The sequence below is a fragment of the Carettochelys insculpta genome, chromosome 25 (genome assembly GCF_033958435.1).
Source record: "Carettochelys insculpta isolate YL-2023 chromosome 25, ASM3395843v1, whole genome shotgun sequence".
NCBI lineage: Eukaryota > Metazoa > Chordata > Testudines > Carettochelyidae > Carettochelys > Carettochelys insculpta.
In genome coordinates this window covers 328,309-355,256 of record NC_134161.1, presented here as the reverse complement: position 1 = coordinate 355,256, position 26,948 = coordinate 328,309, and the positions used below count along the sequence as shown (strand labels likewise).

The 26,948-nt window shown below is 52.8% G+C and overlaps 1 protein-coding gene across 1 annotated transcript; it reads left to right on the top strand.

Moving 5' to 3' along the window:
• Positions 1–1,058: 1,058 nt before the first annotated feature.
• Positions 1,059–26,493, top strand: LOC142001595 (uncharacterized). Its single transcript, XM_074976997.1, has 6 exons — positions 1,059–1,107; positions 9,394–9,593; positions 15,462–16,061; positions 18,450–19,049; positions 24,752–24,865; positions 25,225–26,493. Exons 2-6 carry the CDS (start codon positions 9,455–9,457, stop codon positions 25,755–25,757), a joined length of 1,986 nt encoding a protein of 661 aa, XP_074833098.1. The 5' UTR covers positions 1,059–1,107; positions 9,394–9,454; the 3' UTR covers positions 25,758–26,493.
• Positions 26,494–26,948: the final 455 nt, after the last annotated feature.

The window sequence follows — 26,948 nt, the reverse complement described above, 5'->3', positions numbered from 1 at the left end:
ACTGGCTGAGACAGGCTCAGCAGAAATTATGCCCACACTCTATTCACAGGGTCCTTGAAATACTCCAGACAGAAGGGACATGTCGCTTCTTCCTGGAGACTTTTCACAGGGCTCTCTGCTGCCATGGCTCCCTCTAGGCTGGGGAACAGGGCAAGTTTCAGTGTCCTTAGTTCAGACTATGCCAGGCCTGCAGCAAATACTGAGCTTCCTGGAAATACAAGTACAGTTCCTTCCTGGAACTGACTCACGCTGTTGGCTGAACAGGGAAGAGCCAGCTGGTGTTGTCACAGCCCTGGAGGCTTTGGGGAAAAGCAGACCACATGTGGGCTCCAGGCCTGCAATGTGCCATTTGTGCTGCTGTGGCAGGTCACTGGGACTCCACATGGACACCAGAATCCACCACTCCCAATAAGCTCCCAGAACCGGGTGCGTCTAAGGGGTGATGTTTAGCCTTAGTAAGAATTCAACGTATTTAATACATAGTTGTGACAGAACTAATATTTAATATTTAAAGTATTTTAGATGTACCCACTTAGACACTCCCAGCTGTCAGTGGGCAGAGCAGCGGGAAGCTCGGGGGGGTAGAAGGTGAAACAGCACATTTGGAACCCTCAGAATTCCACAGCCTGACACCCAACTCTGCCCAGTGCTCCAGTCGCCTCGTTCTTTCGGGGCCTGTCTGCACCTTTCAGACATTATGAGTCGGAAAAAACCCATCAGTCTCTGGGGTGAAATGGAGGTTTACTGGCACGTGCTGGTTAAAATATCAAATCCCTCCAAGTTTAGCGATACTGCACTTGCAAACCAAAAACATCTTTAAACTGGAATCAGTGTTTGAAAGGCCTGATTCAGACATGCACTAAGGCCGCTCTGCCTTTTTGGCGCTCGACTCCGCCCCCATCAGCTGTCGTACCTCTCCATGGCGCTGGACATCCCGGCCAATCACTGTCCAACTCTCTGCTCCGTGTCCGCCCTTCCCTTGCTGCGATTGGCCCCTTCTCCTGCCTGTCTGTTACCCCCCGGGCCGGGGTGAGGGCAGAGCGCCGGTGGTCGGTACTGCGCATGCTCAGTGAGCGCTGAGGCGGCGGCTCCCGGCCGGAGCGCCCGGTGAGGGGAAAGGGCTGCGAGGGGCGGGGCGGGTCTAGCCCCGGGGTGGATGGGGGGCGGCGCTGTGCGGGCGGAGCTGGCCCCGGTCCCGGGCGCTTCAGCTCGCGGTGAGCAGCTTCCGGCTGTGCCCTTGCGCAGGGCTGGTGGCTCTGGCCGCGGGGTGGAGGCTGTGTCGGCTCTGGGCGGGTGGGGCGGCCGCGGGCCGGGGCAGGGACGTAGCGGCTCCGGCTCCGGCTCCGGCCCCGGCTGAGGCGAGTGTTAACGGGGTCCCAGGAAGGGCGGCTCCAGCTTTTACCCCACGTGCTGCTCTGGTTCTGGCCCCGGGTGTGGCGGTTCCAGAACTGTCACAGAGGTTCTGGCCGTGGCTCGGGGGCGGCTCCACCTCTCGCCCCAGCTGCCCAGGCCCCGGCCTAGGCCCCTGGCTGAGCGGCTCTTCCTTTGGCCGCGCGCATGGAGGCTCTGCGTTTGGCGCCGGGGCGGTCAGCACGTGTTTAGCTCCAGGCGGGTTTGAACGTGGCCCTGAGCCGGGTGCCTCTCGCTTTGGCCCGGGGCAGAGCGGCTGTGGCTTTCGCCACGTGCAAGCCCTCCCAGGGCGTGGGGGCTCCCTTTTCGGGCCAGAGATGGGCACCTCTGTCTTCCGCCCCAGGCAAGGTGCTTCCGGCCGTAGCTCCTGTGAGCTGCGTCTACACGTGCTCGCGACTTCGAAGTAGCGGCACTAACTTCAAAATAGCGCCCGTCACGGCTACACGCGCCGGGCGCTATTTCCAAGTTAACTTCGACGTTAGGCGGTGAGACGTCGAAGCCGCTAACCCCATGAGGGGATGGGAATAGCGCCCTACTTAGAAGTTCAACGTCGAAGTAGGGACCGTGTAGTCGTTGCGCGTCCTGCAACTTCGAAATAGCGGGGTCCTCCATGGCAGCCATCAGCTGAGGGGTTGAGAGACGCTCTCTCTCCAGCCCCTGCGGGGCTCTATGGTCACCGTGTGCAGCAGCCCTTAGCCCAGGGCTTCTGGCTGCTGCTGCGGCAGCTGGGGATCCATGCTGCATGCACAGGGTCTGCAACCAGTTGTCGGCTTTGTGGATCTTGTGTTGTTTAGTGCAAGTGTGTCTGGGAGGGGCCCTTTAAGGGAGCGGCTTGCTGTTGAGTCTGCCCTGTGACTCTGTCTGCAGCTGTGCCTGGCACCCTTATTTCGATGTGTGCTACTTTGGTGTGTAGATGTTCCCTCGCAGCGCCTATTTCGATGTTGTGCTGTGCAACGTCGAAGTTGAACATCGATGTTGCCAGCCCTGGAGGACGTGTAGACGTTATTCATCGAAATAGCCTATTTCGATGTAGGCTTCACGTGGAGACGTAGCCCCGAGGAGCATCTAGGTTGTGGTGGTTCTGGCTTTCGGCCCCTGCATGGAAGTTTTCGTTCTGACCCTGGACGGGCACTTCTGGCTTTAGCTCTGGGCGCTGAGCTCCTGCGTTTGGCCCCGGGGGGGGGAGGGGGCTTCTCCAGCTTCATCCCCAATCTGGGCAGCTCTGAATTTGGCCCCAACAGGGAGGTTGTGGCTTTGACTCTAGGTGCAGTGGCTCTGTCTTTGGCCCTGGGTACAGAGGCTTCAGCTTTTGTCCAGGAATCAGCAGCGCTGTCTGTGGCCTAGTGTGTGGAGGTTTCAGCTCTGGCCTTGGGGGGTGGAGGCTCTACCTTTGGCCTCGGCAATCATGGCCCCATCTTTGTGGCCTGGAGCACAAAGGAGCATGGGCTGTGGCCCATGACACAGCAGCTCCAGCCTTGGCTGTGGGCACGGTGTGTCTGAGTGTGTCTGCAAGAACAGCACCTCCTGCCTTGAGCTAGGGCTTGGCAGCTCCTGCTTTGGTCCCCCATGAAAAGCTTCTGGCTTTGTCCCTGGGCTTGGTGACTCCAGCTTTGGCCCCAGGCAGGGACTTTCTGGCTTGGGCTCCATGTGTGAATGAGCTGGCTGTGGGCCTGGAAAGGGAAGCTTTGACTGTGGCTCTGACTGTGGCCTGGAGCACAGAGGTGGTGGCTGTGGGCCCTGGGTGGTGGCTCCAGGTTTGCCGCAGGTACGCAGCTCTGGTTTTTATGCTGGGTAGGGCGGCTCCAGCTGCGGGCTTGGGTGGGGGGTTCTGGCTTTGGCCCTGTGCATGGAGGCTTCAGCTTTGGCCCCAGTTTCAGTGGCTGTGGGCCCCCCAGAATGCGCCTCTCTCTTTGGCTGTGGCAGGCTGGCTCCAGCCTTGGTCATGGTGGCCTGGTGGGGCTGGTTCTGGCCCTGCGTGCAGCCGTTCTAGCTTTGACCCTAGTCACAGACTCCAGCTTTGGCCCCTGCCAGGGGGATTCAGGCTTTGGCCTCAGGCTCAGTGGCTCTGGCTTTGGCCCTGGGTGCCTCAGCTGTATCTTTCTCCATAGCAAACAGAGCTCTGGGTTTGGCTGCAGGCAGGTGCTTCTGGCCTTGGCTCTGAGCCTGGCAACTCTGGCTTTGGCTCCAGGTGCGGTGGCTCTGGGTTCAGCTCTGTGTGGGACATTCTGGCTGTAGCCCTGGGTGATTTGGCTCCAGTTTGGCCCTGGGCACGACAGCTGTGGATTCGCCCCTCGTGCAGAGGCTCCAGCTTTGGCCCTGGGCTGGCACTTCTGGTGTGGTGGCTCTGCTTTTGTCCCTGGATAAGGCTGCTCTTGCTCTGGCCTGGGGTGAGGCAGCTCTGGTTGGGATGTTCTGGTTTTGGTTCCAGTACTAACTGTGGCCCAGGGTGGGGTGGCTCCAGCTTTGGCCCTGGGCAAAGCTGGCTGTGGGCTTGGTTTTGGGTGGAGCAGCTCCAGTTTTGACCCTCTTTGTGAAGGTGTGAGCACTGCCACTGAGTGCAGAGGCATCATCATTGGCCATGGGCAGGGCAGCTCCATCTTTGGCCCTGGGCGAGGTGTCTGTGGGTTTAGCCCTGGGTGTGATGGCTCAGGGCTTGGCTACGGATGCAGTGGCTCCAGCCTTGACCATGGGCACGGCAGCTCCAGCTCTGGTCCTAGTTGTGGAGGCTTCGGCTCCAGGCACAGCAGCTCCATCTTTGTCCCTTGATGTGGAAACTCCAGCTTTGGGCCCTTCTGGGTTGGACCATGGGCAGGCGCTTCTGGCTTTGGCTCTGGGGTGGGGCAGCTCTGGCTGTGGGTCTGGGCAGGGAAGTTCTGGCTGTAGCCCCATGTGGGGGGGGGGCTTTGGATGTGGCCCTGGAGGCAGCAGCCCCAGCTGTGGCCCCCTGCATGGTGGCTCGAGGTTTAACCTTGAGTTCAGTGGCTCTGGTTTTGGCCCTGGGTGGGGCAGATCTGGCTGTGGACTCTGGCAAGGTGGCTCTGGCTTTGGCCCCAGGCAACATGGGTCCAGCTATGTCCTTGGGAGGCCCTGGGGTTGGCAGCTGCAGTCCTGGTCTTAAGTGCAGAAGCTCCAGCTTGGTCCACCCCTTGGCCTGGCCCTGGGCACAGTAGGTCCAGCTTTAGCCATAGTTGTGGAAGCTCCGGCTTTGGCCCCTGGTGGGATGTCCTTGGTCTTGGCCCCAGGCACAGTGGCTTCTGCTTTGGGTCTCACTTGGGCATTGGTGAGATGGCTCTAGCTTGGAGTCCCCTTAAGGGACCAGCTGCCCCATGGCCCCTCTGCACTGCCAGTCACTCACCTGCATGGAGTGTGGAGCTAGGAATCGGAAATCGAGACACTCTCATGCCCACAATGACTGAGGGACAAAGGCCTGACAGGAAAACTTCTCCCCACTTTGTCCAGTGGCCCCCCCAAAATCCATGTACCCGGCCCCAGGGGCTCTGGCTGCAGGTACTAAACCTCTCACCAGCACTCCCCGCCCCCCGCAACCCGGCACATCTGTTGCTTGCTCCATCGTGGGACAGGAGAAACTCCGCAGCTGCTGCTCGTAGCGCTCCCCTTCCTCCCCCTGAACTCTCTCCCTGGCCTCCAGCACAGCGCTGAGGGAGGAGACCCATGGGGGGTGTCTCTGAGATGGCCCCTCCCTGCAGCCTGTCCCACCTGCCTGTTGCCATGGACTCTGAGGTCACCGCCTCCCCACCTCCTGTAACCAATCAGCTGAGGAGCTGCAAAAGGCCCTTGTGATGTCACTGCCACACCCACCTGCCCCTGGCTGCCCCTTTGCATGGCTGAACTGCTCCCCTGTGTCAGCCCCACTCACTCACAGTTAGCTCTGGGCTCAGGCTGGCTGCACATGGGAACCCCGGAGACTGCTCAGAGCTACAGGCTGTGGGCAGAGATTAGCAGCCTTGGAGGCCAGGAGAGGTGGTTAGAGCTAATCTGCCCTCTCCCCCGCAGATCACAGCGCTCCTGTTGGCACCTTGGGGCGTTTGAAGCCAAAGCAGACTGCAGAAAGGCGGCTGGGCTGCCCTGGCAGACAGCGAGGGGTGGAGAAAGCCCCCCACCCTGTGGCAGTGTGGGGGCAGTTGGTGCAGAGAGGGGAAGGAAATTACCCTGTAATACTGGAAGTTTTCTGGGCTCTGCTGAGAGGCGAACTCAGGGCCAGTAGGTTAAAGACGGGGCTACTGACCACTTCAGGTTGGGGGTCGTCCACGGTATGGCACCAAGCCAGTCACATAGAGCATTCCTGTTCCACACTGGCTGGCAGAAGTCACACGAGCAGTTCCTGTGCACACACCAACTTCCCTTGTGCCACAGCCCATATCCCTCCTCACACGTGGGACATGAGGAAACCCAACCTTACCTACACCACACAGGTTCTTCCCATCCCAGAGGAGCAGCCACGGAGCTGCTGGTACTGGGAGGACCGAGTCTGGGTGGCCTGAACTGCCCCATCCAAACAGCGGATGTCACAAAACGGGCGCTGCTGCACAGTGGCTCAGGCCGGCAGTGGGTCCCAGATAAGAACTCGGAGAACCATTAATTTGCACAGCAAAAATGACTTGATTGTGTGTAACTCTGGTAGCAGTTTGAAACCACGTTTCAGTGGAATCATTACCAAGTAGAAAGACGATCAAAAGTAACGTGCAGCTTGAACAATTAATGGGCTAAGTTTTATCCCAATTTAACAGCCCAAGTTTTAACCCACTTAAGTACGTTCAGGCTTATAACCCACCCCCCCCCCACACACACACCCTCCCATCAGCACGCTCCCCCACTGGGGCTGGCCAAGCCCCAGGGAATGTTGGGTGCTCGGTTGAGGCCAGAGTCCAATGTGCACAGCACCCCATTGTGCCGAAGGCCTGGACTCTGCCTTGTGTGGCAAATTGATGTACTGGTTATCTTCTGAGTAGGAGACGGTGTAGAGGAAGGGATGTTCAGCTCCTTGGTCGCAGCCCTCAGTCCGGGCGGGAGGCCGCTCGGTTCGTTGGTCGCAGCCCTCAGTCCGGGCGGGGTGCTTGCCTGTGACCACTTTTGGAACATCCTGCTTACATCACCCCAGTTCTGCTTACCTCAGCCACAAGCACTGGGTAGCAGCACCCTTGGTGTGTTTCTTCCTTGTTAGCTTTTGATCTGGGAATTGGCGCCTTTGTGTGATTTTGCTTTTCTCAGCACACAGTGCTGTATTCCAAGTGGCAAACAAGTCCCTAATCCCCTGGAGCACTGGCTCTGGGCCTCTCTCCGGCAACTTACTGTTCATTTCGCTCATTCTAACTACCCATGATTCGTGACGCGGCTGCCCCGCCCCCAGCTGCTTGGGATATGTTGGGGGATGGGGTCTGTGTTTGGTCGAACTGACTGCACTGGGGATGGGGAGCAGTGCCCAGGCCAGGGAGTGAGGAGTGAAATCAGAGGGGGCAGGTTCAGAGCAGATGCCAGGCCCAGCCGGCCTGTGTGGGAGGGGAATCCCGGGGAGAGAACGGGGCAAGTGATGCAGGCTGGAGGCAGAAGCTGGCTGTCATGGGGGCAGACCTAGGGGGAGGGTTTGTCCCACTGTCAGGATGGGGCATCTCAACACCCCCTTCCTGCTGCAGGCTGGTTGGGTGCCAGAGTCTGTATCAGGCAGCTGCTCTGAGCCCAGCACAGCTCGGTGCTGCACCTGGGCGTGAGACCACAGTCAGTGACTGGCTGTAGCTCCAGCCCCATCCCACCGCTGCCACGGCTGGGCGGGGGATTAGGGGCTGAAGGGATCCCAGGGGGGTTCTGTGTGTATATAAAAACTTTCAGGAGTTGGCTCGTGTGTCCCACCCACTGTTCCCATCATCTGAGCTGCGCGGCCTGTCTGGCCATGGCTTATTTCTGCTGCCCCTCGCTGACCTCTGGCAGTGTTAGTTGTATTGCTCTGAGCATGTCAACCCTGTGGCCTCCCCACCCCCGAGCTGCTGTTATCCATCGCTGTCTTTCCAACAGCCAGAGATTGTGGAAAATATTCTGCTTTGGCCATTGCTGCCGTCCCACGCCCCAGCGTTGCTAGTGCAGCACTTTGTCACTGCTGCCACTTCATGAATTCCTCGGCTGTGTTTACACATGCCACTTTTCCCCCAAAGTGGCATGCTAATAAATGGCCCGAAAAATGGTAATGAGGCATGGATGTCAATTTCTGGCGCCTCATTAGCATACAGTCACGTGATTTGGAGTCTGGAAGAGGCTCTTCCGGACTCCAAAACAGCATATGGAGAGGCAGACCCCGGGGAATCTCATGGAAGGAAATCTTCCTTCCGGAGGCCCCTTCCTGAAAATTTTTGGGAAGAAGAGGCTTCCGCAAGTAGGATTTCCTTCCGCGAGATCCCCCGGGGCTGCCCCCTACAAGCTGTTTTGGAGTCCGGAAGAGGTTCTTCTGGCCTCCAAATCATGTGACTGTATGCTAATGAGGCACCGGAAGTTTACATCCATGCCTCAGTAGCTTTTTTGGGCTGTTTATTAGCATGCTACTTTCGGTAAAAGTGGCATGGGTGGAAGTGGCCTTAGGGGTTTTTTTCTCTACAGAAGCTTATTCTTTGGGATCGTGTGATCCCCAGCCTGACATATTTCCTGTGTCGGTGTCAAAACTACTTCAGTTTCCACTCATCCTCCAGTGGGCATTGCCTTTGTAAGAGGTGGCTTTTCCTCTCTGCCCAGCAGCCGAGTGCTTAGTCACATGTGACCACTTGGGTAGATTTTGGTTCTCAAATAGTCCTGCAGACCAGGTTTTTGAATGTGAAAACACCAAGAAATTCTGAAAAAATCTTTGGTAATAAAAACTCAGTTCTTTATTGGTAAGGAATTCCCCACCCTGCAAACTCTGAAGTACAAACTGTTCTCCATCACTATTATGTCCTGGACAGCTAGACGTTGTATTTCTCTTCATGTGCTTATACTTCTACCTGGACACTTCACTGTCACTGCTGTCTGTGCGTGCTATGTCCGTTGTGGTACATTTCAGTGATGGTCTTCATCCACACAACCTGCATTACCCCTTTTTTGACTGGGTTGCATACGCAGCATAGTGCCAGCCTTGCCAGCTTTGGCTCTGCCCCACTGATTCAGTAGGGCAATAGCTAACGCTTGTTCATCAGTCCAAGCTGAAAGCGACACTTTCGTAGCACTGAGGATACAGACTAATGCTGACTCAGATGCAGAGTTAAACATTGTGACAAGCTCTGATACTGACCGTGGGACTCAGCGCGTCTGCCTGGCCATCACGGGTATTTGTGTTTTGAATGTCTTTGAGCTCCTGCTTTTGTGGATTTCAAGCTAAAGGAATTAACACGGAGTTTATGAATCCTCGTTTTCCCTCATTCTGCTTCCTTGTAATGGGCTTGTCTACATGGTGTGACGCTAATGGTGTGACATTAAAACACACGTTGCAGGACCTTAACTCCCAGAGATTTCACTATTCTATCACTTCAGATTAAATATGGTCTTGGTTTAAAATGCTCAGTGTGCCAAAGGGCCGAGATCTGACTGGCCTCCACGGTGTAAGTCTGCTCGTGGACAGGAACTGCTGGATCTCTGAGGGCTCTTCAGTCTCTGGCCCTAGGTCTATGCCACAAATAAATGAAGGAAGACGGAGGGCTTTAACTACAAGAGCCTAAATTTAGACCCCCTACATGCGGCTTGTTTATCAGACACATGGGGTGCTCAGGATCGAATCCCATTGTTGCAGGCACAGTAATGTTGAAACTCAAGCTGTGTATTGAGAGAAATGACTATGGATTTGGGAGGTGACTTATATGTGGGGTTTCTGTAACAGCCTGGCTCAAGCATTTCACCAAATGTCAGAGTCCAGCACAGCTGTCAGCAGGGGAAGATTCTGGGGAGATTGGGGGTGTGGGAAGGATTAAAGCTCCTTCAGAAATGTCTCCAATTGCCCTTCTCCCCTGACAGGTGCAGAACTCCCCTGTCTTATTGCAGCTCAGCCCCTGCCCTGCAGAGACAGAGAGAGGAAATGGCTGCGGTGGAGCTGGTGACCTTTGAGGAGGTGGCTGTGTGTTTCTCTGAGGAGGAATGGGCTCTGCTGGACCTGGGGCAGAGAGCCCTCTACAAGGAGGTGATGCAGGAGAATTATGAGACCATGCTCTGGCTGGGTGAGGATTCCTGTCCCCGGGGGTGTCACAAGCTTTGTGGGCTCTGCAGCAACTAGGCTGGCTTTGGTTCAGGGTCCCCCAGTGTCAGTAGTGTCAGCCTGTGATGGGATGGAATTTCTGGGCACAGCTAGAGCAATCAGTCCAAGGTATCTTTGCTTAAAATCTGGGCCACTTATGGCCCCAGTCTGGGATTTCCTTCTCACTGAGGCAAATCCAACGAGCCACAACAGCGTCTCTTCCAGCCCCACTGGCCAGCCAGAAGCCACACAAGCAAACCCACAGACTTCTCAGCTGCTGTACCAGCCCAGACCAACAACCCCCAACTTAAGTTGAGAAGTTTTTAAGTCTGTTTCTCCCAACACCACACACATTCTTCCACGCCCCACAGGGCCCAGCCCCGGACTCTGGTCAATATATACTTGGGTCTTACCGAAAACAACATACTCACCAATTCTTTAGATCTACGTATCTAAAGATTTATTGATGATGATGATGATAAAAAAAGAAAGAGGTTAGAAAGAAGAATTGTGAAAGTGATGTTTTACATACGTCGTCCATAACTACTGATGCAGGCCAGTGATGACATTTCCTGATTCTTGAGAGTCTCTGAAATTTCATTTCAGGTCACACAGACTCAGTCACTGGGGCACTGTAGGTCCGGCCCACTGGGGTCCACATGCTGGGACATGGACCCTGGGAGACCACAAGACAAAAGATCCAAGATGGACACTGCTAAGTCCACATCATTCCTTTGAGGGATGGGCCACTAGTCCAGATAAGCTTAACTCATGAGGGCTGAAGAACAAGGAAAGGACCTGCCAGGGCCCATCTTATAGTTTTTTGATATGTGAAGGGAAATTTCCATTCTTCTGCCATGGGTCTTGGCTTACTGCCTGACCCAGTGGGTCACTGTGCTGTGTTTCCCTTTGTTGCAGTCTCAGAAAGAAAACCCCCAACATCACAGATTGGGTGTTGGCCCTTTGGGCCTTTGCTCAGTCTGTTTCCCTGGCTGGGGTGGAACCCCACCTCCCATTGTGAACCTCACCACTGAAACATTTCTAAAACATCTGCAGAGCTAAAATTTATAACTTTACATGCAAGCAATATCGAGACACACAAGCAGCGTACGCAGATTCAGAGCATCATTAGCTTTCCTTAGACACCTCACATGGCTCCCCAGCACAATATTTGGGGCCAATAGCCACATTGGGCGTTAAAATGGCATCCAGGCCCAATGTAAGAATCCAGTCATGTGACACAGCCCCAGTAATATCATTGGCTCCTGTGTGAGAGAGTGTCCCCTCCATGGCCTCTCCCAGGAGAAGCAGGTTTGGGGGCATGACAGTGGCGCTGCTCTTCCCACAACCCAGGTCTCCATGTGCTTCCCCATCATCTTGGCCATGTTCTGTCTTGGCTGGAGATGTGATTGGAAGGGCACGGGGAGGAACAGCAAGTACTAGAGCGCTGGGGCTGGGGCTGGCTGCTGTTAGTGCCAGCAGGGTACCCCTGGGAGGGAGGGTATGGTTGCCAGAGACCTTTCCTAGCAGTGACTGATCTGTGACATGCTGGTTCCTGCCAGAGAGAAGGGCTGGGCTGGGCTGGGCTCTGGGGCTGAGGGAGGGCTGATGAGTGTTCTGTGGGGGAGCTCTGTAGTAGATGAACACGAGGAGAGTTCTTCTGTCATTTCAGGCCCTGCACTTGGTCTCAAGGCCTTATGTTCAGTTCCCTGTTCTGACCCAGACTTCCTGCGTGACCTTGTCACTGAGACGGTCTGTGCCCTGTGCCCCATCACAGGGCAGCTCATCAGGTAGCCTGTCCCACTGCTTCGGTGGCAGCAGTGCTGGGCAGGTGAAAGTGCGGGGCTTTGTAGTGGTGCTGCAACTCCCACTATGCCCACGCCCTCCTGGCAGCCTAACATCCTGAAGGTGACTGTTGCAGACTGATAAAAGCCCACCTCCTCTGGGCCTGGTGTCAGCCCCCAGACATGGAAGGGTTTAAATATGCCCCCTCCACATGGCCTGGGAGAGCAGCAAGGAGCCTCGTGCAACCTTGGCAGCCCTCACCAGCTCTTTCTGCAGGGCTAGGGAGAACAGGGCCAGTGATGATGCTGTGTGGTGGTTACAATACACCCTCTTCCCTTCTACAGCTGACAGCTGCCTTCGGCCGCTAGGTCGGTGTGTGTCTGCAGGACAAATCACTGTGTCCTGCCCTGCTTGGAGGTAGGGGAAGTTCTGACCGCTGCAGAGACACCCATGTGTGTTCAGTCAGGTACAGATGGCATCCTCTCTGGGGGAGGAAATGAAGATCTCTGCGCACAGGTGTCCCTTGTGGCAGCATCACCCAGCAATTCCTGCTTCATCGCTCAAAGTACTATGGGAGCTCCAGGCCCACAGGGGCTGCTCCTTTAACCTCCCCTGATAAGGCCCTCTCTGAGCACAGGATAAGATGGAAATGCCTGCTCCTCTTGAGAGCAAGCTGCCACCTCTCTGCCTACCCCACATGGGTTCCAGGAGCCAGCCCGGTTTTTCCCCCTGAGAAGAGAGACCACAAACTTTTAACAGAGCAGGGGCCTGCTGGCTCCATCTCAAATTCCCGCTCCGACTGCCAGTGTGGGACAACTCCTCTCCCACTTCCACATAGAGCCCTAGGGCCCCACCTCCTGCACCATGTGGTCCATGTACCTTGGTGCAGGGGGAAGGAGCCCCAGAGGGAAGGGGAAATCCAGGCCCATGTGGATGATGATGTAGGTATTGAATTAACTGCAGCCCTTGAGCATATGCTGGGAGCCCTGGGAGTGGGCCTTGCTGGTGGGCAGGAAGAGGAAATACATCTAGAACTCTTCTCCTTGGTTGGGGGCTTCCTTTGTCTTGGAAAGAGGTGGAGCTGCCATTACCCTTCCGGGGTTAACTTCTTGTTGGCTCTAGTGAGGGGTATCCCATGGCCAGGTAAGAATGGCAGCTGGGAGCAGGACTGTCAGCACGGGGGGGCGGGGGGGGCGCAGCACATGGGGAGGGGGCTGCTTAGGTACTGCCTGCGCCATGGGTCTCCCCTCCCCTCACCTGTGGAGCTTGCTGAGTTCTGGCTGCTTCCCTCACCTCACCCTCATGTGTAGTCAGTTGCAGCTCCCAGCTTTTGACAGGTGCTAAAAGGGCCAGTTGTAACAGGGTGGCCAGGGTCTCAGCAAGGGGGGACACTGACTGGCTGGGGCAGAGAAGGGGCTGCAGGGGACAAATCAAGCAGACTGGCAGGGCCAGGGGGTAGATGGGCTGTGGTTTCATACTGGGATATCCCCGTCCCTTTCTGCTAAGGAGACAGTGGCTTTTCTGCTTATTACCCTGCAGCCCAGGAAAGCCTGAGCCCTGGTGGTGTGGGGGCCTGGTGACGGGAGGGTGTGGCCCAGAGATTGGGTGGACCCAGGTGCCGCAGTTCACTCATTAGGACCCAGCAGCCATCAAATTGTGGGTCCCACAGCCAGGGCTGGGTTCAACCCCGGCTGCAGGAAGGGACTTGCTGGCTGCAGTGAGTTTGGGGCGCTGCTGGAAGCTCCTTGTCCTGGCGAGAGCCTTTAGCCCCAGCCAGCAGAAGGTTTGCAGAGACTAGGATGCTGCAGCCTGGAGCTGCAGATGAGAATGGGGAATCGCCAGCAGGGCCCATCCCACTGCTCCTAGGGGCCTCTTCCAGGGCAGGGCAGCAAAGAGATACTGGCCCCCCTCCTCTTCCCAGGAGTAGTGCCCTGAGCTGCAGGGGGAGGGTTTGGCCATAGGCTGCCTCCAGCGGAGCTGCCGCAGTCCTGTCCCTAGTCCCAGCCCTGGGGGGTGGCATGAAAGCCAGAGGGCACTGGAGAGCACAGCAGTCTGTATGAGGTAGTAGGTGGTGAAAGAGGGTGTAAGGGGGTGACAGGAAGGGACAGGCTTGGTGAAGGAGGCCGGACGGCAGGTGGGGGTGCAGGAGGGTGTTAAGGAGGATGAGGAGAGGAGGGAATGAATGATGGTGTCGGGGGAAGGATAGGGCAGGAGAAGTGGAGGAGGAGGTGGGGAGATGGACGAGAGGACAGGAGGGGGCACAAGGATGGGGTGGGAGGGCGTGAAGGAGGATGTTGGGGGAAGCATGGGAGGGGACAGGAGGGGTAGAGGGTTGGGGCAAGGGGGTGAAGGAGGATGTGGGGAACTGGGGGGCAGATGTTGCACTGGAGGCAGTGGGGAGGCTGTGGGTAGGGCATTCATGGAGTTGCGGGGAAGTAGACTGCAATAGAGGGAAGGTGTTGGGGGACACACTTTGCTCTCCACTTCTTTGCTTTCTTCCTCCAGTCATTCCATTTTACCGTATAAATTCATCCACTTTCCCAGGGGCTGCTTTGAAGCTGACAGGTCTGGACATTGTTTAACCATCTGTAGTACACTTTATATCATAGATGGGGCCACTGGGACCCACAGGCGCAGGGCAGAGCCAGATAGACACTCAGCCCAGCCATAGCAGGGAGTCGCAGGCTCTGCAGAGCCCCTTAGTCAGGTGCCCCACACTCCTTCGCAGCTCCCCAGGTTGAACGTTTCCTTATTTCTGAAGGAGGAAATAGCCCCCCGGACAATGCAGGGAAAACAGAGCAGAGTGCTGGAGCCTGAACCCCTCGGGTAGAGTGCAGTGAAATACAAAGGGATTCCTGTCTCTGTTACTTGCTCAGAGCCCTGCTCCCCACAGAGCCGTGTCTGTGATAGGTGTGTGGTAAGTGAGAAGATGCTGCTTTTCTCTGTCTGCTGGGAAAGACAAAGAGCTGGCCCCTTCTGTCTGTCCACTGGCACCTCCTGGCCAGTCTGAGCAGGGTAGGGGTGCGATTCCATTCATCTGGCCCTTTCAGAGCTGCCCTGTTTGTGCTTCCTGCATGAGTAGGAAAGTTGTGGCTGGAATGGCAGGGAATGGGTGGGCGCACCTGTTTCAGATGCCAGTGACTGAGGTGGTGTCTGTGGATTTCACCGATGGGCGGGGGGTTCTGCTGGGCCCTGCTCAGAGAGGCCGCTACAGGGACATCATGCAGGAGAACTACCAGACTGTGACCTCACTGGGTAAGGATTCCTGTCCCCTTAGTTACTGAAGATAAGGGGCCTGTATTTCTGAATCTAGTCAGGTTCTTCCTAGGTCAGTTAGGTTGGAGGGGAATGGGTTATATAGCCCTCCCCCTGCCACCTCCAGTGTGTGACAGCCATTTGCATCCATGCCTCCTCCCACAGAGTAAACAAGCCAGCCTCACCCAGGGGACCTCATTGACCGTGTTCCCATCTGTCAGCTCCCACAAGCCCCAGCTAATCATGGGCTCAGCTTAAACTCAGGCTGTGCCCTTTGTGAGCCATAGAGCCCCAGTCCTGAGTGCTCTCTGCTCACGTCTGATCTCACCCCCATGCACAACTCCCCGTTCCCAAGCCTGCTGTGATCTCGTGCCTAGAAGCATGGAAAGAGCCATAGGTCCCAGATCTCCCGGTCTGCAGGGAAAGGAAAAGCCAAAGAGGCAGCAGCACAGGTGAGGAGTCGGTGACGCTGACACAGAAAATATCTGATGAAAGGAGGGAAAAGTCTCAAACCCCAGAGTGTGGTGTGAGCCCCTCAGTTCTGAGTCATCTCCCACAGGTCCAGCTGTGCCCAGCAGGTGTCAAGGTAGATATTGCTCATTGCTGTGCCCTCCCCCCACTTCACTCTGTCAGCTGTCATGAATTTTCCTCTTGTGTTGACATATTCGGGAGTGTGTAGATGGGATGTAGAGTCAGAATCCAAATTCTGTCTCCCCCCCAGTGACCGAAATTTGCCTCTTTGCTGTTCCTTTTTCAGTCCTTTGTATCAACCCACACAATGATGCCTGCCTGGATTCTCTCTCTCTTCCAGCGGGTGATCAGCTGATGAGTGAGGATGAGGATAGGGGTGCACGCATGAAAGTTCCTGAGGAAGAGGACCTGCAGGCGCCCTTCTTGAGAACAGCTGAAGGGAATTTTCTGCAGTACTTGGAACAGAGAAAACCCTGGAGTAATTGGGACAGGTCAGAGAGGAACCAGAGAAACAGCCCCAAGAAGAAAGCGGACACATGCTGTCATTGTGGGAAAAGTTTCCGAACAAAACTAGCCCTTATTGAACATGAGAGACTTCACACAGGAGAGAAACCTTATAAATGCTCGGAGTGTGGGAAGGGTTTCAATCAGCGCAGAAACCTCATTAGCCATGAAAGAATCCATTCAGGAGAGAAACCTTTTAAATGCTTGGAGTGTGGGAAGAGTTTCATTCAGCGCTCAAGCCTCATTAGCCATGGAAGAATCCATGCAGGAGAGAAGCCCTTTAAATGTTTGGAGTGTGGGAAAAGTTTCAGTCGGCGCTCAGTCCTTATTACCCATGTAAGAATCCATACAGGAGAGAAGCCCTTTCAGTGCCTGGAGTGTGGGAAGAGGTTCAATCAGTGCACAAACCTTGCTAGACATAAACGAATCCATGCAAGTAAGAAACCCCATAAAGGTTTGTGGGGGTGGGGGGAAAGCTTCAGTCTGAGAAAGGGGAATCGCCAACTGGTCCCAGCAGCCTCTTCCAGGGCAGGCAAGAAAGTTACTCAGCCCCCCTCCCCCCCCAGCCCAGGAGTTGTGCCCAAGGTTGTAGGGAGAGGGCTTGGCCCCAGGCTGCTCCCAGTGCAGTTGCTGCAGTCCTGTCTCTACCCCAGCCCTATATGGCGTGTGGGGTTGCATGGAAGTCAGAGAGCACTTGGCAGCACAGCAATGTGTGGGGGGTAGCAGGAGGTGAAGGAGGCTAGGAGGGGCTAATGGAAGGGGAGCAGCTGGTTCAAGGAGGATGGGAAGAGGCAGGAGTAGGACACAGGATTGTTGGGGGTCGGGAGAGTGTTGAGGAGGAGGAGGAGACACAGAAATGGGGACAGGAGGGTCACAGGGATGGGGGTAGGAGGGAGTGAAGGAGTGTGGGGGGAAGGTTGGGAGGGGACAGGAGGAGCATAGGGATGGCTGTGGGGGTAAAAAAGGATGTGGGAAAGTTGGGGGCAGATGTTGCATTGGAGGGAGGATGGGGCAATCCCCAGGATAAGGTTGTGGCTGGGGGGGCGGCATCTATGGATTTGCTGGGAATGAAACTGAAGTAGAGACAAGATCTTTGCTCTTCCCCCGATCATTCCATTTTACATTATAACTTCAACACCTTTCCCAGGTGCTGCCATGAAGCTCATAGGTCTGCATGTTGTTTAACAATCCTTAGCGCTCTTAATATCAAAGCTGCGGCTGTTGAGACCCAGAGGAAGAGGACGGAGCCAGCTGCTCACTCAGCCTGGCTATAGCAGGGAGTTGCTGGCTCTGCAGGGATCCTGGGCAGGGTTAAGCCTGAGCTGAGGGCTTAAACAACGACTGCGAATGGCTGGCTAAATACAAAAGCAGCTTCCCCTCCCTTGGTGTTCACACCTCCAGATCAAGTGCTGGTAGTAAGCCTCACCCTTGCTGACTGAGCTAACCTTGTTATCCCCACCCTTGCTCTGGCTTATTTATACCTGGCCCTGCAGATTTCCAAGACCAGCATCTGATGAAGTGAGTCTGTGCTCATGAAAGCTCATGCTCAAAACTTTTGTTAGTCTATAAGGTGCCACAGGACCCTTCGTTGCTGTGAAATAAAGGGATTCCTGTTCCTGTTACTTGCTCAGAGCCGTGGTCCCCACGTAGCCATGTACGTGATAGGTGTGTGGTAAGCGAGAAGCTGCTGCTCTTCTCTGTCTGCTGGGAAAGACAAAAAGCTGTCCCCTGGCACCCCCTCGCCACTCTGAGCGGGGCAGAGATGAGGTTCTGCTCCTCTGGCCCTTTCAGAGCTGCTCTATTTTGTGCTTCCTACAGGAGTAGGAAAGCAGTGGCTGGGGCAGCAGGGGCTGAGTGGGGCGCACCTGTTGTTTCAGGCGCCGGTGACCTTTGAGGAGGTGGCTGTGTATTTCACGGGGGGGCAGACAGCTTTGCTGGACCCAGTTCAGAGAGCCCACTACAGGGACGTCATGTAGGAGAACCGTGAGACACTGCCCTCACAGGGTAAAGATTTCTATTCCCTTAGCTATTGAAGCTAAGGGGCCTATACTTCTGAATCTAGTCAGGTTCTTCCTAGGTCAGTTCGACTGAAGGGGAATAGCATACGGAGTCATCACCCCCTGCACACCAGCTGCGGTGTGTGAGATTCATTTGCATCCATGCGTCTTCTCATAGAGTAGACAAGTCAGCCTCCCCCAGGGGAGCTCAATGACCATATCCTCATCTGTCAGCTCCCACAAGCCCCAGCTAATCACGGGCTCAGATTAAACTCAGGCTGTGCCCTTTGTGAGCCATAGAGCCCCAATCCTGAGTGCTCTCTGCTCACGTCTGATCTCACCCCCACGCACAACTCCCCATTCCCAAACCTGCCCTGATTGCCTGGCTCCAAACGGGGGAAGAACCATGGGTCCCAGATCTCTAGGACTCCGGGGAAGGGAAAAACCCAAGAGGCAGCAGCACAGATCAGGAGTCAGTGACACTGACACAGAAAGTGTTTGGCAAATGGAGAGAAAAGGTTAAAACCCCCAGAGTGTGGTGTGAACCCCTCCGTTCTTCTTCATCTCCACCAGGTCCAGCTGTGCCCAGCAGGTGTCAGGGTAGATACTGCTCATTGCTGTGCCCTCCCCCGACTTCACTCTGTCAGCTGTCATGAATTTTCCTCTCGCGTTGACACATTCGGGAGTGTTTAGATGGGATGTGGAGGCAGAATCCAAATTCCCAGTCTCTTTCTCAGTGACTGTGTTTTCCCTCTTTGCTATTCCCCTTTCAGTCCTTTGTGCCAGCCTAATCAATGGCTCCTGCCTGGATTCTCTCTGTCTTCCAGCAGGTGATCAGTTGATGAGTGAAGACGAGTATGGGAATCCACAAAGGGAAGTTCCTGAGGAAGAGGAACAGCAGGCACCCATCTTGAGACGAGCTGAAGGGAATTTTCCCCAATACTTGGAACAGAGAAAATCCTGGAGTAATTGGGGCAGGTTAGAGAGGAACCAAAGAAACAGCCCCAGGAAGAAAGCGGACACATGCTGTCATTGTGGGAAAAGTTTCCGAACGAAACTAGCCCTTATTGAACATGAGAGAATCCATACGGGAGAGAAACCTTACAAATGCTTGGAGTGTGGGAAAAGTTTCAGTCGGCGCTCAGACCTTGCTACCCACGGGAGAATCCATATGGGAGATAGGCCCTTTAAGTGCCTGGAGTGTGGGAAAAGTTTCGGTCGACGCTCAGACCTTATTAGCCATGGGAGAATCCATACGGGGGAGAAACCCTTTAAATGCCTGGAGTGTGGGAAAAGTTTCGGTCGACGCTCAGACCTTATTAGCCACGGGAGAATCCATACGGGGGAGAAACCCTTTAAATGCCTGGCGTGTGAGAAGAGGTTCAATCGGCGCGCAAACCTTACTAAGCACGAACGGATCCACGCAAGTAAGAAATCTCATAGAGGCTTATGGGGTGGGGGGAAAGCTTCAGTCTGGGAGCAGCTGAGCAAGGGGGATCTCCAGCAGGGCCCATCGCACAGGTCCAGAGCAGGGCAGGGCAGACTCACTCCTGTCTCCCCAGGATTGGTGCGGGAGAGGGTTTGGCCCCAGGCTGCTCCCTGTGGAGCTGCTGCAGTCCTGGCCCTAGGCCCAGCCCGTTATGGAGTCAGGGGTGGCATGAGAGCACTTGGCAGCACTGCAATGTGTGTGGGATAGCAGGAGGTGAAGGAGGATTATGGGAGGTGGGGGGGCACAGGGTTGTGGCGGGTCATAAGGGTGTTAAGTAGGATGAGGAGAGGAGGGGACATAGAGATGGAGAGGGGATTGGTGGAAGAATGGGAAGGGACAGGAAAGGACACAAGTATGGGGTCAGGAGGGGTGATGGAGGACGTGGAGAAGGACAGAAGTGGGGTATGAGGAATGGATGTGGGGGCTGAAGGAGGATGGGGGGAAGATGGGGGCAGATGTTGCACTGGAGGGAGGATTGGGAAATCCCCAGGATAAGGCTGCTTGGGGGCAGGGGAGGCATACATGGAGTTGATGGGAATGAGACTGAAATAGAGGGAAAGTGGTGGGGGACACACCTTGCTCCCCACTACTTCGCTCCCTTCCTCTGCTCATTCCACTTTATAAGTTCGTCCCCTTTCCTGGACACTGCCGTGAAGCTGCCACGTCTGGACATGGTTTAACAGCACCCTTTACATCAGAGCTGGAGTTGCTGGGACCCAGAGACAAAGGGCAGTGCGAAACGCTCGCTCAGCCTGGTGATAGTATTGAGTTCCAGGCTCTGCAGGGACCCCGGGCCGGGCACCACTCGCTCCTTCCCAGCTCCTCCTGGTTGACCGTTTCCCTATTTCTGGAGGAGGAAATAACTCCCTTGGACAGTGCAGGAAAACAGAGCAGAGCTGGAGCCTGAATCCCCAGGGAGAGAGTGCAATGAAATACAAGGGGATTCCTGTCCCTGTTCCTTGCTCAGAGCCCTGCTCCCCATGTAGGGGTGTGTGATAAGTGAGAAGATGCTGTTCTCCTCTGGCTGGTGGAAAAGTCAAAGAGCTCTCCCCTCCTCTCTGGCCACTGGGACTCCTGGCAACTCTGAGCAGGGTGCGGATGGGGTTCTACTCCTCTGGGCCTCCCAGAGCTGCCCTCTTTTTGTACTTCCTTCCTGACTAAGAAAGTTGTAGCTGGGGCACTATGGGGCCGAGTGGGTGCTGGTGACCTTCAAGGAGGTGGCTTTGTGTTTCATGAGGGACGAGGGCTCTGCTGAACCAAGTTCGGAGAGCTGTCTGCAGCATAGGTTCTGAACTAGGTGTGTGCCTCCCCGGGGGGGCATGAAGAAATTCAAGGCGACCCAGCCCCCCCCATCAATCCCCCACCCCAAACCAGAGCCCACGCTGGCATTACCTCTTAAAAAAATTGGAGGTAGCCCCGGCTTCCTGCTACCTGGGGGGAAGTCCTGCAGCTGCTCACCAGAGCTGGTGTCTCAGGAAGCTTGTGTGCTGCTTCCCCTCCACAAAAAGCTGCAGCATTTCCTGAAAAGCTGGGTCTGTTGCCTACCGGCATCTTCCTTCTACCTGCTGCCTTCTTACATGGGGGAGTGGGACAGGAGTGGGAATCCTGGGTCCATGCCAGTTCCAACTGCTCAGGCAGCTCATGTCCCCTGTGGGGGAGTGTGCCGCCTGGGCAGCTGGAGCTGGCACAGACGTGATGCCCAGCTGCCCCACAGGAAGGCAGAAGGAAGTTGCTAACAGACAACAGACCTGGCTTTTCAGGAAACACGAAAGCTGTTTAGGGCGGGGAAGCAGGGCACTCGCTTCCTGAGATGCTGGCTCTGGTGTGTAGCTGTGGGACCCCCTGGTATCAACTGAGGTGTCCCCTCCCCTCACCCAGACCCCCAAGAGTATGGGTTCCCTATCCCCTCCCATAAATAAAGACAATGCTGGAATAGTCATGTTGGACATATTTTATTTTAAAATGAAGCCTGGCCAACAATCCCCCAATCAGGGCCAAGCCCCCATCTGGCTACAGCTTTATAACACTCCTCGATTCCCACAAGCACCTCAATCCTGAGCCTATCACACACTGAAACCCCCTGTCCTGATCCTCTCATCCCGTCTTCTGCCACAACACTACTGCACAAATCCATGCACTGCAAATCTGTATCCCGAGTCCATCATATTCTCAACTCCCCTGCCCTGAGCCACTCATTCAGGCAACCCGAACTCCTGCACCCTCACATCCACAAGTCTGTAGTTAGCTCAGTGCCCCAACATTCTTCAACCTGGAGCCCACTCCCTGAGCCAGCAACCCCTTCTCCACCTCTTCCTTCACCCAGATTCCCTTCCAGCACTTGCAACTTTCACCCCTTCCCAAATCCCTCATTCCCACCCAGAGCCTGGACCTCCTGTCTCAGCCCAGGGAGAGTGAGTAAGGGCTGGGGACCGTAAATGATGGAGAGGAGGGGACTGGAGAGGGTCTGGGATCTTGGGGCTTGCCCTGACTCTCATGGAAGTGTTTGAGACTGTTCTATTGATGGATTAGGTAGTCATGGAAAAAACAAACAAACCAGGATCGATCATCCTAAGTGCAGAGTATGCCTCACAGTTCTCAGCAATGGCACCTTGAGACCTAGTCGTTTTGAGCGACACTTGATGAAGAACCCCACAGCACCATGACAGACAAACCAAAAGAGTTTTCTGATGCTAAACATCAACATCATTTGAACTGCATGAAACTGGACACTTCTGGAGCTTTTCATCAAGCATCGGCCAAAGGGGTAGAAGTATCTTGTGAACTTTCATTGCTCGTTGCTAAAGCCAAGAGAGCACACATAATTGGAGAAACTCTTGTGAAGCCTTGCTTGTTGAAAGCAGCTGATATTGTGATTGATTTTGAAAACAAGAAAAAACTATGGGAAATGTCACTTTCTGACACTTCTGTGAAATGTTGCATTGATGATGTGGTGAAAGATCATAAACTTCAAGTTGTAGAGGCAGTATTGGCATGTCCTTTTTTTCACAATTCAGTGCAACAATATCACTGATGTAGTGCGGTGCTGTTAGTTGCTTGTCTACATTTGGCCCATTAGCAATGGAACTATGAAAGAAGAACTGCTCTTTTTTGAAGGAAGCAAAAGCTTCTGATGTTATGAAAATTTCTGATTTGTTTTAAGAAAATAGGATTTCAAGGGGAAAATTGGTTGATGTATGCATAGCCAGTGCTCCAGTGATGCTTGGCTCTCACTCTGTATTTGTGACATTGGTGAAGGAAAACAATATCCAGCTGTAACCACAAGTCACTTCATCATACACAAACCAAGCGTTGGCTGCTAAAAAAAATATATGATTCATAAGAGCAGCCATCCTGGCTCAGATCACAGGTCCATCAAACCCAATATCCTGTCTTCTGACAGTGGCCAATGCCAGGTGCCCCAGAGAGAATGAATAGAACAGGTAATCGTCAAGTGAGCAATTTCCTGTTGCCCATTTCCAGCCTCAGGCAAACAGAGGCTAGGACCACCCTCCATACCCCTCCTGGCTAACATCCATTGATGGACTTATCCTCCATGAATTTATCTAGTTCTTCTTTAAAGTCTACTACAGTCTTGGCCTTCACAACATCCTCCAGCAAGGAGTTTCACAGGTTAACTGTGCATTATGTGAAAAAAAAATTTCCTATTGTTTGTTTTAAAGGTGCTGCCTATTAATTTCATTTGGTGACTCCTAATTCTTGTGTTGTGAGAAGGAGTAAATAACATTTCCTTATTTACGTTCTCCACACCAGTCGTGATTTTATATACCTCTATCATGTCCCCTCTTAATTTACCATGCTAAAAGTCCCACTCTTATTAATCTCTCCTCGTTTGGCAGACATTCCATACCCTTAATCATTTTTATTGCCTGTTTCTGAACCTCTTCCAATTCCAACATATCTATTTTTGAGATGGGGTAACCACAGTTGCACACAGTATTCTAGATGTGGATCTACCATGGATTTATATAGAGGTAATATATTTTCTGGCTTGTTGTCTATTCCTTTCTTAAAGATTCTCAACATTTTGTTAGCCTTTTTGACTGCCACTGCACATTAAGTGGATGTTTTTCAGAGAACTATCCACAGTGACTCCAAGATCAATGCCTTGTTGAATTTGGACATCAAAGTTGTCGATTTTGTGAAAAAAAAAAAAGCACTTTCAGTATGAGACATTTTGCAGCTCTTTGTGCGGATTTGGGAGTGAATCGTAAGACTTGTTCACACAGAGGTACAACAGCTTTCCAAAGGGTACATACTGTTGAGATTGTTGGAACTGAAAAACAAAACAGAAGTTTTCCTTAGGCATCAGAAGAAAGAAGAGTTATATCATGAATTTATGTATGGAACGTTTCAGTTTTCACTGGCACACCTCATGGAAATTTTTGAATCTTCAAACAAACTCAATTTGAAGCTTCAAGGAAGCAATGCTGCAAAACATTATAGCGCACCAGAAAGCCATCAAAGCATTTACCAAAAAAGAAAAAATCCAGCTTTGGAAATGTCAAACGCACACTCAGATGCCTAACATTTCATCTTTTCCAACATTTTCATCACTCTTTGAAGATTTCAAAGAACTTTGTAAAGAGGATGTGAAGAACAAAAATGTTTCATGTGGATTGCCTTGCTGACAAATTCATCTGCTATTTTCCAGATTACTTTTCTGGAAACCCCATTCATAAATCAGCATGCAGTCCATTCAATGTTGATGTCAATTCATTGCTAGAAATATTGCAAGAAAAGGCATTCAAAATAAAATATGATTCGGGTGTGAAAGATTATTTAGAAACTCATGTTTGGAGGAATTTTGGATAAAATATTTCCCAATGTAGTCGACAACTGGAGAAGCACCACGTTTTATTCTTCTGTTTTTGACAACATACCTGTGTGGAAAAAACCTTTTCAATTTGTCACATTAAAAAGGAAACAAATAAATTGACTGGATATCAAAAAGGATTTGTGCTGTGCACTAAGATCTTTCAAACCGTCAGATTAAATTATTTTTTTCCTGTTATTTCTGATGTTAAATTACATTTTTATTAAATTTTTGGGCCATAAAAAACCCTGTGCTTGTTTTTCATTTTACATATTTTATATATGGTGTTTTTTGTGTTTGTTTTAAATTACAAATTGAAATTTTTGTTAAAAGGCAAGTTGGATGAGGGTGAAGAAAAGGTGGGGGGCAGTGCGGGTCAAAAAGGGGGTATGATGCTGAAAAGTGTGGAGACCACTCCTCAACAGGGACATCATGCAGGAGAACTACCAGACTGTGACCTCGCTGGGTACGGATTCCTGTCCCCTTAGCTATTGAAGATAAGGGACCTGTATTTCTGAATCTAGTCAGGTTCTTTCCAGTTCAGTTAGATTGGAGGGAAATGGGTTATATTGCCCTCCCCTTGCCAGCCTTAGTGTGTGACAGCCATTCACTTCCATGCCTCTTCCCACAGACTAAACAAGTCATCCTCCCTGCCAGCGGAGCTCATTGACCATGTTCCCATCTGTCAGGTCCCACAAACCCAGCTAATCATTGGCTCGGATTAAGCTCAGGCTGCGCCCTTTGTGAGCCATACAGCCTTAATCCTCAGTGCTCTCTGCTTATGCCTGATCTCGCCCCCCATGCAGGACTCCCCATTCCCAAACCTGCCCTGATCGCCTGGCTGGAAGCAGGGGAAGAGCCATGGGGCTCAGATCTCCAGGCCTCTGAGGAAAAGAAGAGCCCAAGAGGCAGCAGCACAGGTGAGGAATCAGTGACACTGATGTAAAAAGTATATAGCAAATGGAGAGAAAAGGGAAGATCACCAGTGTGTGGTGTGAGCCCCCTCATTTCTGCCTCATCTTCTCCAGTCAGTCTGTGCGCCATAGATGTCATGGCAGATATTGCTCATTGCTGTGCCCCCTCCCCTACACTCTGTCAGCAATCATGGATTTTCTCCTTGTCTTGAGATCTCTGGGAGTGTTTAGATAGCATGTGGAGGCAGAATCCAAATTCTCAGTCTCTCTCTCAGGGCCTGTGTTTTTTCTCCTTGCTGTTCCCCTTTCAGTCCTTTGTACCAGCCCAGACAATGACTCCTACCTGGATTCTCTCTGTCCCCCAGCAGGTGATCAGCTGATGAGTGAGGATGAGGATGGGAATCCACATAGGAAAGCTCCTGAGGAAGAGGAACTGCAGGCGCCCCTCTTCAGAAGAGCTGAAGGGAATTTTTTCCAGTACTTGGAACAGAGAAAACCCTGGAGATATTGGGACAAGTCAGAGAGGAAGTTGGGAAACAGCCAAAGGAAGAAAGTGGATGAATCCATTGAATGTGCAGGAGGAGGCAAGGATCCCAAGGAAACCAGAGACCAGCATAGAAATCCCGAGGAAAAGAGAGCCTATCAATGCTTGGAGTGTGGGAAAAGCTTCCGTTGGCGTTCACGCTTTATTACCCATATGAGAATCCACACAGGAGAGAAACCATTTAAGTGCTTGGAGTGTGGGAAAAGTTTCAGTCAGCGCTCAGACCTTATTACCCACGTGAGAATCCATACGGGTGAGAAACCCTTTAAATGCTTGGTGTGTGGGAAAAGGTTCAATCGGCGCACAAACCTTATTAAGCATGAACGAATATGTGCAAGTAAAAAACCCCATTAAGGCTTTTGTGGGTCGGGGGAAGCTTCACTCCAGCTCATATCTTCCCAAATGTCTGAGAAGCCCCAGAGGAGAGAATCTCTCTTTGCTCTGACTACAGAACAAGTTTCATTTTAAGATAGAACTTTGCCTGATATCCGACAGTCTATGTAAGAGAGAACCCATAAATATCTGAGTAAAACTATGAATGAGGGCAGGAGGAGGTGAGAATAATGTAGCACCCTGCTATTTTCCAGTGATAGTCTTGCAGAGCAAGCACTACATGGTGAAACCTCGGCAGTTAGGAGGGAAAGGTAAAGAGCTTGCTTTTGGCCATGTTGAGTTTAGCAGGTGACCATCTGCCTGGAGATGTTCAAAAGCCTGCGCTAAAATGTACCTTGTTTGAAGGAAAACAGATCCAGAGCAGAGCAGAGGGCTGAGAGAGTAGGCATTAGCCAATCTTAATGCAGGATCTAACTTTGCTTATATTGGTGTTTTTCTATGTGTAAAACACTGAGGCTGCTTTTGGAGAGGAGGATTCAAACTTCAGTGAATGAATATAGGAACAAAAGGCCTAGCAATGACATTTGCTTGATCACATGTCAAACAATGTACATAGGTGTTAAAAGCTTAAGAAAGGAAAGGATTCTGTTAGAATTTTTGGAGTGTAAAAAAATCTGAAATCTGATTTTAATGTTATTTTAAAAAAAAAAATAGTGATTTCCTAATGTATGTTAAATTGTTAAAACTGAATGAATGTTGCTGTTGGTCTTGTTTATTTGTTTGGCTTTTCAATTAGAGTTGGATTCCAGACAAATGATTTGCATGAAGCTCCAAAATTTGTTTGGGGAGCAGTAATCGCAAACTATTATCGCAAACTTTGGTATCTGGTGGAATTCTGGCTCTTATGAGTCAATGGGTGTACTCTGACTCTAGTTTTACTTTTTTTCCCCATTCTGTTCCTTCTCCCCTTCTGGCTAAACCTGCCCTGAACCTGACTCCCCTCTGTACACTGCCACCTCATCTTTATCCAGGTGACACCTTCCCACTCACAGCACATCCCTTCCACAGATGGCTTTCAGGTTGTGTTCTCCAGGCCCTGGGTCTCTGCCTCCAGTTTCTACTCATCCCAAGTCTTAAACCAATTCTGTGTCCTAACTCCTCCCCTGCACCAGTCACCGGCCCAGGTACTAATCCTACACCCTGCCCAATGCA